The sequence below is a fragment of the Oncorhynchus mykiss genome, chromosome 7, assembly GCF_013265735.2.
Source record: "Oncorhynchus mykiss isolate Arlee chromosome 7, USDA_OmykA_1.1, whole genome shotgun sequence".
NCBI lineage: Eukaryota > Metazoa > Chordata > Actinopteri > Salmoniformes > Salmonidae > Oncorhynchus > Oncorhynchus mykiss.
In genome coordinates, this window is record NC_048571.1 from 43,324,161 (window position 1) to 43,339,895 (window position 15,735).

The 15,735-nt window shown below is 44.2% G+C and overlaps 1 protein-coding gene across 4 annotated transcripts in view; it reads right to left on the bottom strand.

The window, feature by feature from the left end:
* Window positions 1-5,407, bottom strand: part of LOC110527806 (voltage-dependent calcium channel subunit alpha-2/delta-2) — a 294,926-nt gene extending 289,519 nt beyond the window's left edge. For 3 of the 4 annotated variants that reach the window (XM_036983281.1, XM_036983283.1, XM_036983280.1), the window contains exons 1-2: window positions 5,005-5,407; window positions 226-307 (exon numbers count right to left, since the gene is read on the bottom strand). In XM_036983281.1, coding sequence (XP_036839176.1) covers window positions 226-307; window positions 5,005-5,120 — 198 coding nt within the window. In that variant the 5' untranslated portion in view covers window positions 5,121-5,407. The remainder of the gene's footprint in view (window positions 1-225; window positions 308-5,004) is intronic. The other variant, XM_036983282.1, reaches the window with a different exon arrangement.
* Between the last annotated feature and the right edge of the window lie 10,328 nt (window positions 5,408-15,735).

The following is a 15,735-nucleotide window of genomic DNA, read 5'->3' on the forward strand; positions in this document are numbered from 1 at the left end:
GCAGGAGCCCAGATGCGTGGAGTCTCCAGAGTACATAGACACACTGCTGGTGTTACGCTTCCATTTGGCACACAAACAATACGATAGTAAGCCTAGCTTCAGAGAGAGAGAGAGAGAGAGAGAGAGAGAGGGGGGAAGAGAGAGACAGGGAGAGAGAGAGAAGACAGACAGTTTAACTGCAGGCGTGCATGGGATCAGGTATTATGTTGAGTTCCCAGTACTTACCCCTTTCATCTGCTGGGCTCCAGTGACCAGTTGCAGAGTCTTCTCCAGCTCCTTCTCAATACGGCCTGCCCAATGCATCATTCTGATGGGAACAAAGACACACAGCTGTAACTTTAACATACAAGCGTATCACAAACATTATGAGTTGGGGAGGGCTTAAGAGAGTCAGTTCCCTTCCCTTGTTAAAGTCATTTTCCTTCCCTCAAGTGATGTATATAACTGCATGTGATGTGTGTATGTTTGTGTGTGGGGCCGGGGTGTATGTGTTGTCTGTCTGCCTGAATCTATCTGTCTTTCCATTCCATCCGTCACTCACTCCCCTCCTTCCTTCTATAGACACACTGTCTTTTTTTCAGTCTCCTAATGTCAGTTTTATTCATCAACATCCCGTCCAGCCGCCACTCATCCCTGGGGTTCTGGTTGGACGGAGCGTGAGCGTGTGTTCTTTTGGCTGGGCCTCGATCAGCAGCAGGGCTGTAATAAAAAAGCTTCCCTTCTGACAGAAGTGCACAATAAGCAGGAGGCGCTCTCAGTGGATGGAGCCAAGTCTGGAATTAAGAGATCAAACGCCTGGAGCTCATCAGTTTATATCTCCCACCAAGGCTGCAAATGACTTAATGGATCAAGATGTTCACAAGCTGCTGTTCGATCAGCAAGAGTTACCAACTTAAGAGTGGAGTCCCTACCCACCCAGGCATCACTCAGATAAAAATAAGAAATAATTATACTAACATACGTGGGGAAAGTATAGTAATGAATAATAATAATAATAATAGCAATAATAACTAAGTCATGTACAAATGTTAAGGAAAAGTAACCCCCCCAAAAAATTCTACAAACATGAAACTGTACCCTTTCTTCTGTCCTTGTTTTTGTGGTTGTATTTTGACAAGACGGTAGCAGCCGGCTCTGAGCCACGCAGCCGTTTCTTCCAGACACACCAGACACTCACATCACCAGCACAACCATTTGTCTCTTAATAATACCGCAAAGAAATAAATGTCAGCGTTAAATGTCAGATTATTTTGAAAGAAAAGACAGATCTATGAACCAATACCAGTCTGCCAAGAAGTGACAGAGAGACCTGGAACCACTGAGTATAGTTAACAGTACATCATATCTGTGACCAGGACCCCTGACAGGAATCAGATAAGACGTAGGCATCTGTGAGTGTAGAGAAAGCATTTGTTCAAATGTTAGCCACATAGAACAATGTGTCTTGACTGTGTTTATGAGGGGGGTATAGAGAAAAAGAGAGGAAAAGAGGCTTGCCTCTAAAATGATGGCACGAGGCAGGTTTGCTGGAGAAAGCTCACCGACTATGAAAAGGTCACCTGGCAATGAAGTGAACGCAGGCTTAAAGTGAGACCACACTGGAGCGGAATGCAGTGATGCTAACAGCTAGTGACAATACCTCTTGTCCCCAAGCTAGACACACTCCTTACACAACTTCACTCGTGTACAGTCACCTATACACAAATGCAAGTACACACACACACACACACACACACTTGCACATTGACAGACACAACCAAGTTGTATAGATATGCATAGTGCGTTAAAACACACACACACACACAAACACAACATTGGGGGTGAACTATCATTTTACACGGTAAATATTGCTGGACTGACCTACTGAATCTCAGGCTAAGGCTGATTGATCTCATGTTTACGCTAAGCCAATGTCGACCTTCATTTGGGTCTTAGTTCAAAGTTGAACTTTTTTAATATCACATGCAGAAGTACAGCAAAATTATTTTCTTGCCAGCTCTGAACCCAACAATGCAGTAATCAAAATCAATGTAGTGCCCAACTAAAAATAACTTACGGTATTGTTAGTATTAAATCCAAAAAGTGTATTTTAAAAGATCACTATTTGTATGAGCCTATGAATTATCCTAGGCTCATACAAATAGTGATCTTTTAAAATACACTTTTTGGATTTAATACTAACAATACCGTAAGTTATTTTTAGTTGGGCACTACATTGATTTTGATTACTGCATTGTTGGGTTACATAATATGTTCATGAATAGGTCCAAAGGTAGGTGTACAATTCTATAAAATGTCGTTCAGAGAGTTTGAGACATTCATTGGGTCTGCCATCAAAGACTATCTCAGGCCGAAATGAAACGAGTGTATTATCAACCCTATGGCTCTTCGTTGAAGCTCCATCACAAAGTTTAATCGATGGATCTCGAAACCCAGGTCATTTCTAGTGAAGTGAAACATTGAAAAATCATCCATATTCGGACTATTTTCATACGTTTATGAAAGTAAGTGTTAGTGAAATTGCATATAATTTTATGCACAATATTGCAAGATAAAGTGTACATAATTTACCCCGAGATGATTGTGTAAAGTCCAGTCGACCTCCAATGATAAAGAGTTTTTTTCAACATTATTTGTTTTTCATCAAATGGACAGTAGGCCTACTGTAATTGGCAAATAACCTGATGTTCAGCACACACACACACACGCCAGCGACAACACCCATCCATCCGGGTGTCACACTTTTCTCTGGATTGACTTAATCCAATGTCACATTGTACATTTCTCTTCGGTGTTGTTCACTATATTCACCTCAAGGACTCTTTTCATTAGCACTACTTTAGTTCCAGTTTACGTCATTTTTTCCCCCCGAGTTACCTGGCACGTCTGTGTAAGAACTGCAGCGAATTGTGATTGACCTTGACAGTCTTAATAGTCTCGAAAAAAATAACTTGGTTTCTTATCCAAACAACTAGCGGCCTTATAAAATGTAAATATGTTTCGACTCGGTCTAGAAATTAAATCTAGCCTATGCGTAGAGTTCAGAAATTAGGCTGTCGCGTCTTACAAATATTATTACACATGCCTTATTAGCCTATTCATACAAGACAATAATGATTAGTAAATGTTTCAATGTTTTTGGGCGGGATAGCCTAAAACACTTAGTCGAGAAAATCTTGACACAGTTGTCTCTGTGAGAATCGCCGTGATAAATCCTGCAACAGTCCACTATACAGCTCGCAGCTCCAAAATGAGGGCTCGCCAGATAACAATTGCCCATATACACAGTTAGTAGCCTAATATGTCATAGGCTACTAATGTCCAACTAAGAGCGGTGTAGCCTAAAGCATGAGCTTGTGAATTATACATGTTTTTATGAGTCTATTAAAATGACGTCCCCCTGTGCGTAATTGTGTAGCCAGAGCGCAAAGCATTGTTTTCTTATTTTACATACGATGCATTGGAAGGGGAGGAACTAGATGTGGAATTATAGAGTACTGAATTAGAGGAGCAGAATAAATGCTTTCCGAGGAGGAAAGTTCCCAAATTCACCCTTCATCTAATTCTAATACCCTACATGATTAGGCCTATATAAGATATTGATATCCAATTCAGTGATTAGATAGCACACATTATATATGTTAATATCAAATAATGATTTATTAAACAGATCTCAAATTAGAGAGAGAGAGGGGAGGGGTCGGATACAATCCTGTTGCTTGTTTGGGGGGGTGGGGGGGGGGGGGGGTGGGGGTATCGCTGAGGCAACAGTAAGGCTCCAGAAACGGACAACCCTTACTGACACAAGAGATGCAGAAAAAGTTCCAAGCATGTTTTAGGTTACACATTGATTGAACCACAAAATGAAAAACAATATATAGGTTAATGCAATAAATGTCAGCATAACATTTCAAATAGCGTTGGGTATAACGGGCCCTACAATGCGTATTAATAAGATATAGGCCTATACGGCTGGGGCCAGATTTCCTTATGTTTATCGTTGTGCCTAATCTGGTTCCGACATAGCCTATTGCTGCCTACAATACAATACTGTCAATTAAGAATTGTTTTATTTACACAATGGAATGACTAGTCTAACTGTCAAACCCATTCTAATTAATAGGACATATCCCTACACTTATTTTTGTAATATTCAGGGCATACCTTTTCAAGCTATTAGGGTCGAGGAGAGAGATATAGGCCTACATATGCGTAAAACTCGAAGAGTTCGTTGTCCTTCACACCCACCTGGTGAAATGCGCGTGCTGTGCCATGGCGCAACCGGAGTGCAAGATTTGGACATCCTCGCGGGCACTTTCCCTCCGGTTATAGGCTACCTCCGTTACGGAGGGGCATGGAATTTTGCTGCTTTAAAATTACTAAATCATTTTTTTTTAACGGTAGCATGGCGATAAAATCAGTACTATCAGCTTGATAGTTAGGCTACTTTGATTTAGTTTTTTTTAAGGATTAGCATTGTGACTTGTTTAGATCGAAGTAGCTCCGCCATCACCTATGCGCCTTCTGAATGCTTTTGTCAACATTGTAGCATGTTTGACTATCCGTTATGAACACAAAAGAAAATAAAAAATACTGGGTGATTTGTATTGAGCAGAAATGTTATCTAATCAAGCCATGATCAATAATTGAACTCCCATGCTATTATGGCGAGCACCTGTGACTTGCCAGTAGTAAGTAACCCATGCACCTATCCATGAAAACAACATCCCATTATCGACCGTATTTGGAAGGGAAGAAGCAGTAGATTAGACTATGGCTAAATTGTCATTGCTACAATAACATTCGTGCACGCGGATATATCTGTAACGTAGCTCACGCATGATTCAGAGACGGAAACTGCGTTTCTGTTTCAACATCAGAGAGCCCGTTAGCATCACGCGACTATCGCACCTTTTAGTAAACCGCACGGTTTGGGCAAACTGTCCCAGTTCTGAGATCTCAGCAGTAACCCCGTTTCCATCTCCCTAAATGTAGGCTACTTACGTGTAGTGCTGGGGGAAGCGGAGGCTCCCCGTTGCCGGCGAAGAGACGCTAATGATGAGGACAGTTTGGATTGAGAACATACAGAAAATACCGTAGGACTGAGCGCAGATCGCCATTTTCCATAAAATATTCAAGAAACTGGGATAAATAGAATGGGGCAGTGAGAATAATCTCTTACAGCCGAACTAAGAATAAACGCTGAGCTCCGGAAAGTGTGTCGGTTGATAGCGAGAACTCGCGCTGTGAAATCTCAATCGGAAACGTACAGAGGATTGGCAGGTCAAGACAGCGGATTCGAAGTATCACAGATGCATTGACGCTGCTGCCACCGCTGCTGCTGCTGTGGCTATTTGCGCACTCCTCCCTCTCCCTGCCTTGCACATTTGCTCCGCTCACTCTCTCTCCAATGTAACAAACCGACGGCGTGAACACAAGACGACACATTCGCGCCAATATTCCAACACGACAGACGGGGGCGCGCGTCAGGCTCTCTGTCCTGTTCACCATGCAGGATTATGAGCACAAAGGAACCAAGGCTTTATGTTGGTAATAACAGGCATGTCCCTAGACGGGTAATACATTAACTTGAGAAATGTTCTTCTCTTTGTTGGAGTCAAAGTCTTTAGTAATAGTTGTGGTGAAGGACAGGAGTCATTGGAGACTGTACAAGCACCCTCAACAACCCCAAGTATTTATTCTCTGGTTCTCAAACTCTAAAGCACTGTTACTGCAGTGTTCCCTTGTGTCCTAACATATTTAACACAACATTATACTGCTGTATGATTACTGACCCAGTAAAAATACAAGGCCATAGAAACAGACATATCCAGGTGCTCCACATCCTATTACCAGGCCAGCTCTGTCTGTCTGTCTGTCTGTCTGTCTGTCTGTCAACCTGTTGATCTGTCTGCCTGTCTGTCTGTTCTATCTACAGTTGAAGTCAGAAATTTACATACACTTAGGTTGGAGTTTATTTTTATATTTTTTTATTGAACTTTTATTTAACCAGGTAGGCCAGTTGAGAACACGTTCTCATTTACAACTGCGACTTGGCCAAGATAAATCAAAGCAGTGCCGACACAAACAACAACACAGAGTTACACATGGAATAAACAAACATACAGTCAATAACACAATAAAAAAGTATAAATACAGTCTGTGTAAATGAGGTAGGAAAAGGGAGCTAAGACAATAAATAGACCATAGTGGCGAAATAATTACAATTTAGCAATTAAACACTGGAGTGATAGATGTGCAGAAGATGAATGTGCAAGTTGGGATACTGGGGTGCAAAGGAGAAAAAATAAATAACAGTATGGGGAAGAGGTAGTTGGATGGGCTATTTACAGATGGGCTATGTACAGGTGCAGTGATCTGTGAGCTGCTCTGACAACTGGTGCTTAAAGTTAGAGAGGGAGATATGAGTTTCCAGCTTCAGTGATTTTTGCAATTTGTTCCAGTCATTGGCAGCAGAGAACTGGAAGGAAAGGCAGCCAAAGGAGGAATTGGCTTTGGGGGTGACCAGTGAAATATACCTGCTGGAGCGCGTGCTACCTCTGGCTGCTGCTATGGTGACCAGTGAGCTGAGATAAGGCGGGGCTTTACCTAGCAAAGACATATAGATGACCTGTAGCCAGTGGGTTTGGCGACGAATATCAAGTGAGGGCCAGCCAACGAGAACATACAGGTCGCAGTGGTGGGTAGTATATGGGGCTTTGGTGACAAAACGGATGGCACTGTGTTAGACTGCATCAAATTTGCTGAGTATAGTGTTGGAGGCTATTTTGTAAATGACATCGTAGAAGTCAAGGATTGGTAGGATAGTCAGATTTACGAGGGTATGTTTTGCAGCATGAGTGAAGGATGTTTGTTGCGAAATAGGAAGCTGATTCTAGATTTGATTTTGAATTGGAGATGCTTAATGTGAGTCTGGAAGGAGAGTTTACAATCCAACCAGACACCTAGGTATTTGTAGTTGTCCACATATTCTAAGTCAGAACCGTCCTGAGTAGTGATGCTGGATGGGCGGGCAGGTGCGGGCAGTGATCGGTTGAAGAGCATGCATTTAATTTACTTGCATTTAAGAGCAGTTGGAGGCCACGGAAGTAGAGTTGTTTGACATTGAAGCACATCTGGAGGTTAGTTAACACAGTGTCCAAAGAAGGGCCAGATGTATACAGAATGGTGTCATCTGCATAGAGATGGATCAGAGAATCACCAGCAGCAAGAGCAACATCATTGATGTATACAGAGAAAAGAGTCGGCCCGAGAACTGAACCCTGTGGCTCCCCCATAGAGACTGCCAGAGGTCGGAACAACAGGCCCTCTGATTTGAGACACTGAACTCTGTCTGAGAAGTAGTTGGTGAACCAGGTGAGGCAGTCATTTGAGAAATCAAGGCCGTTGAGTCTTCCGATAAGAATATGGTGTTTGACAGAGTCGAAAGCCTTTGCCAGGTTGATGAATACAGCTGCACAGTATTGTCTCTTATCGGTTATGATATCATTTAGGACCTTGAGCGTGGCTGAGGTGCACCCATGGCCAGCTCGGAAACCAGATTGCATAGCGTAGAAGGTACGGTGGGATTCGAAATGGTCGGGGCTGTTCACCGGGGTAGGGCTGTTTACCGGGGTAGGGGTAGCCAGGTGGAAAGCATGGCCAGCCATAGAAAAATGTTTATTGAAATTCTCAATTATCGTGGATTTATCAGTGGTGACAGTGTTTCCTACCCTCAGTGCATTGGGCAGCTGGGCAGCTGGGAGGAGGTGCTCTTATTCTCCATGGACTTTACAGTGGCCCAGAACTTTTTGGAGTTTGCGCTACAGGATGCATGTTTCTGTTGAAAAAGCTAGCCTTTGCTTTCCTAACTGCCTGTGTATATTGGTTCCGAACTTCTCTGAAAAGTTGCATATCGCAGGGGCTATTCGATGCTAATGAAGTACGCCGTAGGATGTTTTTGTGCTGTTAAAACTTATTTTTCAACCACTCCTCAAATGACTTGTTAACACACTATAGTTTTGGCAAGTTGGTTAGGACATCTACTTTGTGCATGACACAAGTCATTTTTCCAACAATTGTTAAGACAGATTAAATCAATCCCAGAACAACAGCAAAGGACCCTATGCTGGAGGAAACAGGTACAAAAGTATTTGTATCCACATTAAAATGAGCCCTATATCGACACAACCTGAAAGGCCGCTCAGAAAGGAAGAAGCCACTGCTCCAAAACCACCATAAAAAAGCCAGACTACAGTTTGCAACTGCACATGGGGACAAAGGTCATACATTTTGGAGAAATGTCCTCTGGTCTGATGAAACAAAACAGAACTGTTTGACCATAATGACCATCAATATGTTTGGAGGTAAAAGTGGGAGGCTTGCAAGCCGAAGAACACCATCCCAGCCGTGAAGCACAGGGGTGGCAGCATCATGTTGTGGGGGTGCTTTGCTGCAGGAGGGACAGGTGCACTTCACAAAATAGATGGCATCACGAGGAAGGAAAAGTATGTGGAAATATTAAAGCAACATCTCAAGACATCAGTCAGGAAGTTAAATCTTGGTCGCAAATTGGTCTTCCAAATGGACAATGACCCCAAGCATACTTCCAAAGTTGCGGCAAAATGGCTTAAGGACAACAAAGTCAAGGTTTTGGAGTGGCCATCACAAAGCCCTGATCCCAATCCTATAGATAATTAATGGGCAGAACTGAAAAAGCGTGTGCGAGCAAGGAGGTCTACAAGCCTGACTTAGTTACACCAGCTCTGTCAGGTGGAATGGGACAAAATTCACCCAACTTATTGTGGGAAGCTTGTGGAAGGCTACCCGAAACATTTGACACAAGTTAAACAATTTAAAGGCAATGCTTCCAAATACTAATTGAGCGTATGTAAACTACTTGTCACGCCCTGACCGTAGATTGCTTTGTATGTTTCTATTTTTAGTTTGGTCAGGGTGTGATGTGGGTGGGTATTGCATGTTTTGTTCTATGTTTGTATTTCTATGTGTTTGGCCTGGTATGGTTCCCAATCAGAGGCAGCTGTCAATCGTTGTCTCTGATTGAGAACCATACTTAGGCAGCCTGGTTTCGCCCTTGACTTGTGGGTAGTTGTTTTCTGTGTCTGCATTTTCCATACATAACTGTTTCGGTTTTCATTTATTTCTCTTGATTTTTTTGTATTCTGTGTTCAGTTTAATAAATATATTATGGACACTTACCACGCTGCGCATTGGTCCGATATTTCATACTCCTCGTCAGAGGAAGAAGAAAATCGTTACAGAACTACCCACCACAACCGGACCAAGCAGCGTGGTAACCAGGAGCAGAGGGTTCTGGACAAAGGAGATTTTGGACGGTAAGGGACCCTGGGCACAGGCTGGGGAATATCGCCGGAATATCGCCGACAATATGAGGGGTTAGCACGGCAGTGCAACAGGGACGAGAGGCAGCCCCAAAAAATTATTGGGGAGGGGCACACGGGGAGTGTGGCTAAGTCAGGTAGGAGACCTGAGCCAACTCCCTGTGCTTACCATGGAGAGAGGTTGACCGGGCAGGCACCGTGTTATGCAGTAAGGCGCACGGTGTCCCCAGTGCGCACGCATAGCCCAGTGCGCTACATCGCAGATCCTCGTATCAGATGGGCTAGAGTGGGCATCGAGCCAGGAGGAATGAAGCCGGCTCAGCGCATCTGGTCTCCAGTGCGTCTCCTCGGCCCGGGTTATATGGCACCAGCCCTACGCACGGTGTCCCCGGTTCGCCAGCTCAGCCCAGTGCGGTCTGTTCCACCCCGCCGCACTTGCCGGGCTACGGGGAGTATCCAGCCGGGACAGGTTGTGCAGGCTCGGTGCTCGAGACCTCCAGTGCGCCTCCACGTTCTGGTCCATCCGGTGCCTCTTCCACGCACCAGGCCTCCCGTGGCAACCCCACACAGCCCCACGCTGGACAGGTCTCTCCGTCTCCTCCCTCCAGGTGCTCCCGCCTGTGCAGCGCTTCCAGAGCCTCCTTCCTGTCCAGAGCCACCCGTCAGTCAGGAGCTGCCAGAGCCGCATGTCAGTCAGGAGCTGCCGGAGCCGCCCTTCACTCCGCCCCAGCCGGAGTCGCCCTTCACTCCGGCGCTGCCAGAGTCGCCCTTCACTCCGGCGCACCCGGAGTCGCCCTTCACTCCAGTGCTGCCGGAGTCGCCCTTCACGCCAGCGATGCCAGAGACTCCCGCCTGTCCGGCGATGCCAGAGTCTCCCGTCTATTCGGGGCCCGCTGCAAGGGTCCCCAGTCTGAGGTCGGCGGCGAGGGTCGCCGCTCCAAAGGTGCCACTTAAGTGGGCCAAGACTATGGTGGAGTGGGGTCCACGTGCCGCGCCAGAGCCGCCACCGCGGACAGATGCCCACCCAGACCCTGTCTGTCTGTCTGTCTGTCTGTCTGTCTGTCTGTCTGTCTGTCTGAGTCTCTGTTCTGTCTGTCTCTGTTGTGTCTCTGTTGTGTCTGTCTGTCTGTCTGTGTCTCTGTTCTGTCTGTCTGTCTGTCTGTCTGTCTGTCTGTCTGTCTGTCTGTGTTCTGTTCTGTTCTGTCTGTCTGTCTGTCTGTCTGTGTTCTGTCTGTCTGTCTGTGTCTCTGTTCTGTTTGTCTGTCTGTGTCTCTGTTCTGTCTGTCTCTGTTGTGTCTCTGTTGTGTCTGTCTGTCTGTCTGTCTGTCTGTCTGTCTGTCTGTCTGTCTGTCTGTCTGTCTGTGTTCTGTCTGTCTGTCTGTGTCTCTGTTCTGTCTGTCTGTGTCTCTGTTCTGTCTGTCTCTGTTGTGTCTCTGTTGTGTCTGTCTGTCTGTCTGTCTGTGTTCTGTTCTGTCCTGTTCTGTCTGTCTGTCTGTGTCTCTGTTCTGTCTGTCTCTGTTGTGTCTCTGTTGTGTCTGTCTGTTCTGTCTATCTGTCTCTGTTCTGTTCTGTCTGTCTGTCTGTCTGTCTGTCTGTCTGTCTGTCTGTCTGTCTGTCTGTCTGTCTGTCTGTCTGCTTGTCTGTTTGTCTGTCTCTGTTCTGTTCTGTCTGTCTGTCTGTGTCTCTGTTCTGTCTGTCTGTCTGTGTCTCTGTGTCTGTCTGTCTGTCTGTCTGTCTGTCTGTCTGTCTGTCTGTCTGTCTGTCTGTCTGTCCATCTCCCAATCAAAGGAAAGGTTGAAGACATCCTGTCCCTGTGGCAGTCCCCAGGTGATCTGTATCTTTCTGCTCATCTCTGGATGTGGTGTGACCGGGTGTTTCCTCCTTCCTCTGTTGATCTTTGTTCAGTTGATCATTGGGGGACATGCAAGTGCACTCTCCTTACAGAAGCAAACAGCCAGCGCTCCACAGGGTTCCTGTGCTGTGCAGCAGCTTTGTCAGTCAATGACCGGTAGCCATGAGGACACAACTCAGTCAGAGATAAAAATCGACCCTGAATGTAGGAGTGAGAACCTATTGCTGTCATCTGCCATGCAACAATGTATCAGCTAAATATGAGTTTGTTTAGCAAGCCTTTAATGAACTATATTTGATGTTAGATTGACCAGGTAGCTCGCTCACTCCCCCTTGTCTAGAGCTTTTGACTCCCACTAGTCTGATCCAGTCAGACAGTAACAGGGAGACATGCTGGGGACTGATTCATTATTCCCAATGGGACACCAGTCTTAATTGATACTCTGATGATGTATTCAAATCAGCACATTTCCCATCGTAATATTAATTATACCAATATAAACAGCCATTGAATAAGCGATGAATGAGTCACACACCTATACATATAATATTTCTGCTGACTCACAGCAGTCCTGATTTCTCCTTCCTTTCAAACGTACCCAACGTGATCCTAAAGCACCTGGCCCACGGGGCCTAAGGAGAGAAAGATAAACGCAACTGCCATTCATAACCACTAATTGCGAGTCGTTGCAACGTATCCATCACACAGAGAGCTGACATGTGGAGAGGGTTTAAAATATACAGCTTCACCATGACTACATCCTTACAGGGGAACCTATGGACTGGAGGGAGAATGATGTCACAGGTGGTCCCACCCAGTGGTGGGAAAAATACTCAATTGTCATACATGAGTAAAAGTTCAGATACTTTAATAGAAAATGACTCAAGTAAAAGTGAAAGTCACCCATTAAAGCACTACTTGAGTAAAAGTCTAAGTATCTGGTTTCTGGTTTTAAATGTACTTAAGTACAGTGGTAGAGTTAAAAGTAAATGCTGTACCACAAATGTCTTATATTAAGCAAACCAGACTACACCATTTTCTTGTTGTTGTTTTTTTACAGACAGCCAAGGGCACACTCCAACACTCAGACATAATTTACAAAGAAAGTATTTGCGTTAAGTGAGTCCGCCAGATGAGAGGCAGTAGGGATGACAACACATTATATTGATAGTTGAGTGAATTGGACGATATTGCTGCCCTGCCTGAGCATTCAAAATGTGACGAGTCCTTTGGGGTGTCAAGGGAAAATGTATGGGAGTAAAAAGTAGATGTTTTCATAAGAAATGTAGTGGAGTAAAAGTTGTCAAAAATATGAATAGAAAAGTAAAGTACAGATAACCTAGAAAATGACTTAAATAGTACTTCAAAGTATTTTCTTCCAAACCAGTGGAGATATCATATAGGCTAATGTGCAGAGCATTTCAAATATATACACTACCGTTCAAAAGTTTGGGGTCACTTAGAAATGTCTTTGTTTTAGAAAGAAAAGCACATATTTTGTCCATTAAAATAACATCAAAATGATCAGAAATACAGTGTAGACATTGTTAATGTTGTAAATGACTATTGTAGCTGGAAACGGCTGATCTTTAATGGAGTATCTACAGAGGCGTACAGAGGCCCATTATCAGCAACCATCACTCCTGTGTTCCAATGGCACGTTGTGTTAGCTAATCCAAGTTTATCATTTTAAAAGACTAATTGATCATTAGAAAACCATTTTGCAATTATGTTAGCACAGCTGAAAACTGTTGTCCTGATTAAAGAAGCAATACAACTGACCTTCTTTAGACTAGTTGAGTATCCAAGTTTATAGCATCAGCATTTGTGGGTTTGATTACAGGCTCAAAATGGCCAGAAACAAAGAACGTTCTTATGAAACTCGTCAGTCTATTCTTGTTCTGAGAAATGAAAGCTATTCCATGCGAGAAATTGTCAAGAAACTGAAGACCTCGTACAATGCTGTGTACTACTCCCTTCACAGAACAGCACAAACTGTCTCTATCCAGAATAGAATGAGGAGTGGGAGGACCCGGTGCACAACTGAGTTAAGAGGACAAGTACATTACAGTGTCTACTTTGAGAAACAGACGCCTCATAAGTCCTCAACTGGCAGCTTCATTAAATAGCACCCACAAAACACTAGTCTCAACGTCAACAGTGAAGAGGCGACTACGGGATGCTGGCCTTCTAGGCAGAGTTGCAAAGAAAAAGCCATATCTCAGACTGGCTAATAAAAAGAAAAGATTAAGATGGGCAAAAGAACACAGACACTGGACAAAGGAAGATTGGAAAAAGGTGCTATGGACAGACAAATATAAGTTTGAGGTGTACGGATCACAAAGAAGAACATTTGTGAGATATAGAAAAAATGAAAAGATGCTGGAGTAGTGCTCGACGCCATCTGTGAAGCATGGTGGAGGCAATGTGATGGCCTGGGGGTGCTTTGGTGGTGGTAAAGTGGGAGATTTGTACAGGTTAAAAGGGATCTTGAAGAAGGAAGGCTATCACTCCATTTTGGACGGCGCTTAATTGGAGCCAATTTCCTCCTACAACAGGACAATGACCCAAAGCACAGCTCCAAACTATGCAATAACTATATAGGGAAGAAGCAGTCAGGTGGGTTTCTGTCTATAATGGAGTGACCAGCACAGTCACTGGATCTCTAACCTATTGAGCTGTTGTGGGAGCAGCTTGTTCGTATGGTACATAAGAAGCGCCCATCAAGCCAATCCAACTTGTGGGAGGTGCTTCAGGAAGCATGGGGTAAAATCTCTTCAGATTACCTCAACAAATGAACAACTAGAATGCCAAGGGTCTGCAAAGGCTGTAATTTCTGCAAATGTAGGATTCTTTGACGAAAGCAAAGTTTGAAGAACACAATGATTATTTCAATTAAAAATAATTATTTATAACCTTGTCAATGTCTTGACTGTATTTCCAATTCATTTTTGCAACTCAACTATACCATGGCCTGACCATTAGTGGTATAAGAACCCACTTTCTCCTGAGCTATTGGTTCAGTGTGGAGCAAACTGAAGGGCCAACAGTACAATGGTCTCGTGTTGACCAGTGGGGAGTTCTTTGCCTTTTCTGACTATTTTATCCCTTTGTCAAGTCACATTGGTGTACCAGATTCTAGGGTTAGTCACCCCAGGGCCTGGATCTCATTGTACAGACCGCTGACATACTTACAGCGAATCCACTCTTTATTAGTAATGATCGATCCGGGCTAAAGGATAAGCAGGGTGAAAACACACAGATCAATGGCCTCAAGTCCCATTGATCCTCTAGAACCCTCAAACTCAGCTCTGGACCACAAAGCCAGTTCCACTGCGTTTTTTCATTTCTCCCCTATAATCAGGGACCGATTTAGACTTGGGACACCAGGTGGGTGCAATTCATTATCAGGTGGAACATAAAACCAGCAGGCTCCGAACCTCGTAGGCTAAGAGTTGAATACCCCTGCTCTAGAGGCTAGGAGGCAGACATGGGCCGGGCCTCTGTACCTCAACCTGCTCCTTCTCATAGGACAGTTAGGCCCTCTTAAAGACATTCTCCGGGAACTTTGGCGACTACTAAGTATTTTCTTAAACCTCCCGCTTTGTGTTGGATGTGTTAATGTAGTGCATACATGCATAATGAGCAGAATTACTGTCTTACCTTAATTAGTCTCAAAATCCCTTTTTGAATGCAACAGATTTTTTTCTGGAAGCTGAGCAGCGCCACTTCCACATGGGCCAGCCCCCTAGCATTTGAGTTCAACCAATGAGTTTCAGCCCTTCGACCATGTGAGTGACAGCTAGCAAGATGCACCTGATGCACCTACAGAACAGCGAGAGAGCAATGATGTAGTGTACATATCTGCACATATGTGCTCCATTCTATAGCTAGAGGACTCCTGACAGCTCCAGGAGTGAGAAGTATTATTTATGTTTTCATCTGTTAGACTGTTTTTTTTTTTTTGTTGCTAGCTAGGGCCATCTACTTTAAGCGCCGGCTGTCTTCCCAGTAGCCTACTTGGTGTGTGAACTTGCAGATCATTTTGACACATCAGCCAGGTTTAAGGGGCACGGCAATTTGTGACTGTTGTTTTCGTAATCAGTGCTGTATTGGAGAGGGAGTGGTTTCTCCTCTTCTAGGCAATCGGTAATTAGTACCGGGAGGTGTATTCTTCACCTTGGCAAGGCAATTAGCAATTAGTGTTAGTACTTCAGTCTCCCCTGTTTTCTCAGCGGCAGCTGTAAGCGGCAGTCGTGTCTCGTGTCAGCAGCGGTCTCGTCGCCGAAACAAAGACGGTTCTGACGAGTTATTCGAGGAAAAAAAGAGAGGAAGTGCCACTCTCTCACTTGAATATCGTATCTAGTTCATTTCAGCTGATCCTTTTTGTTTTTTTGTAGCTTTGGCAACTAAACTCAGCAAAAAAAGAAATGTCCTCTCACTGTCAACTACGTTAATTTTCAGCAAACTTAACATGTGTACATATTTATATGAACATAACAAGATTCAACAACTGAGACA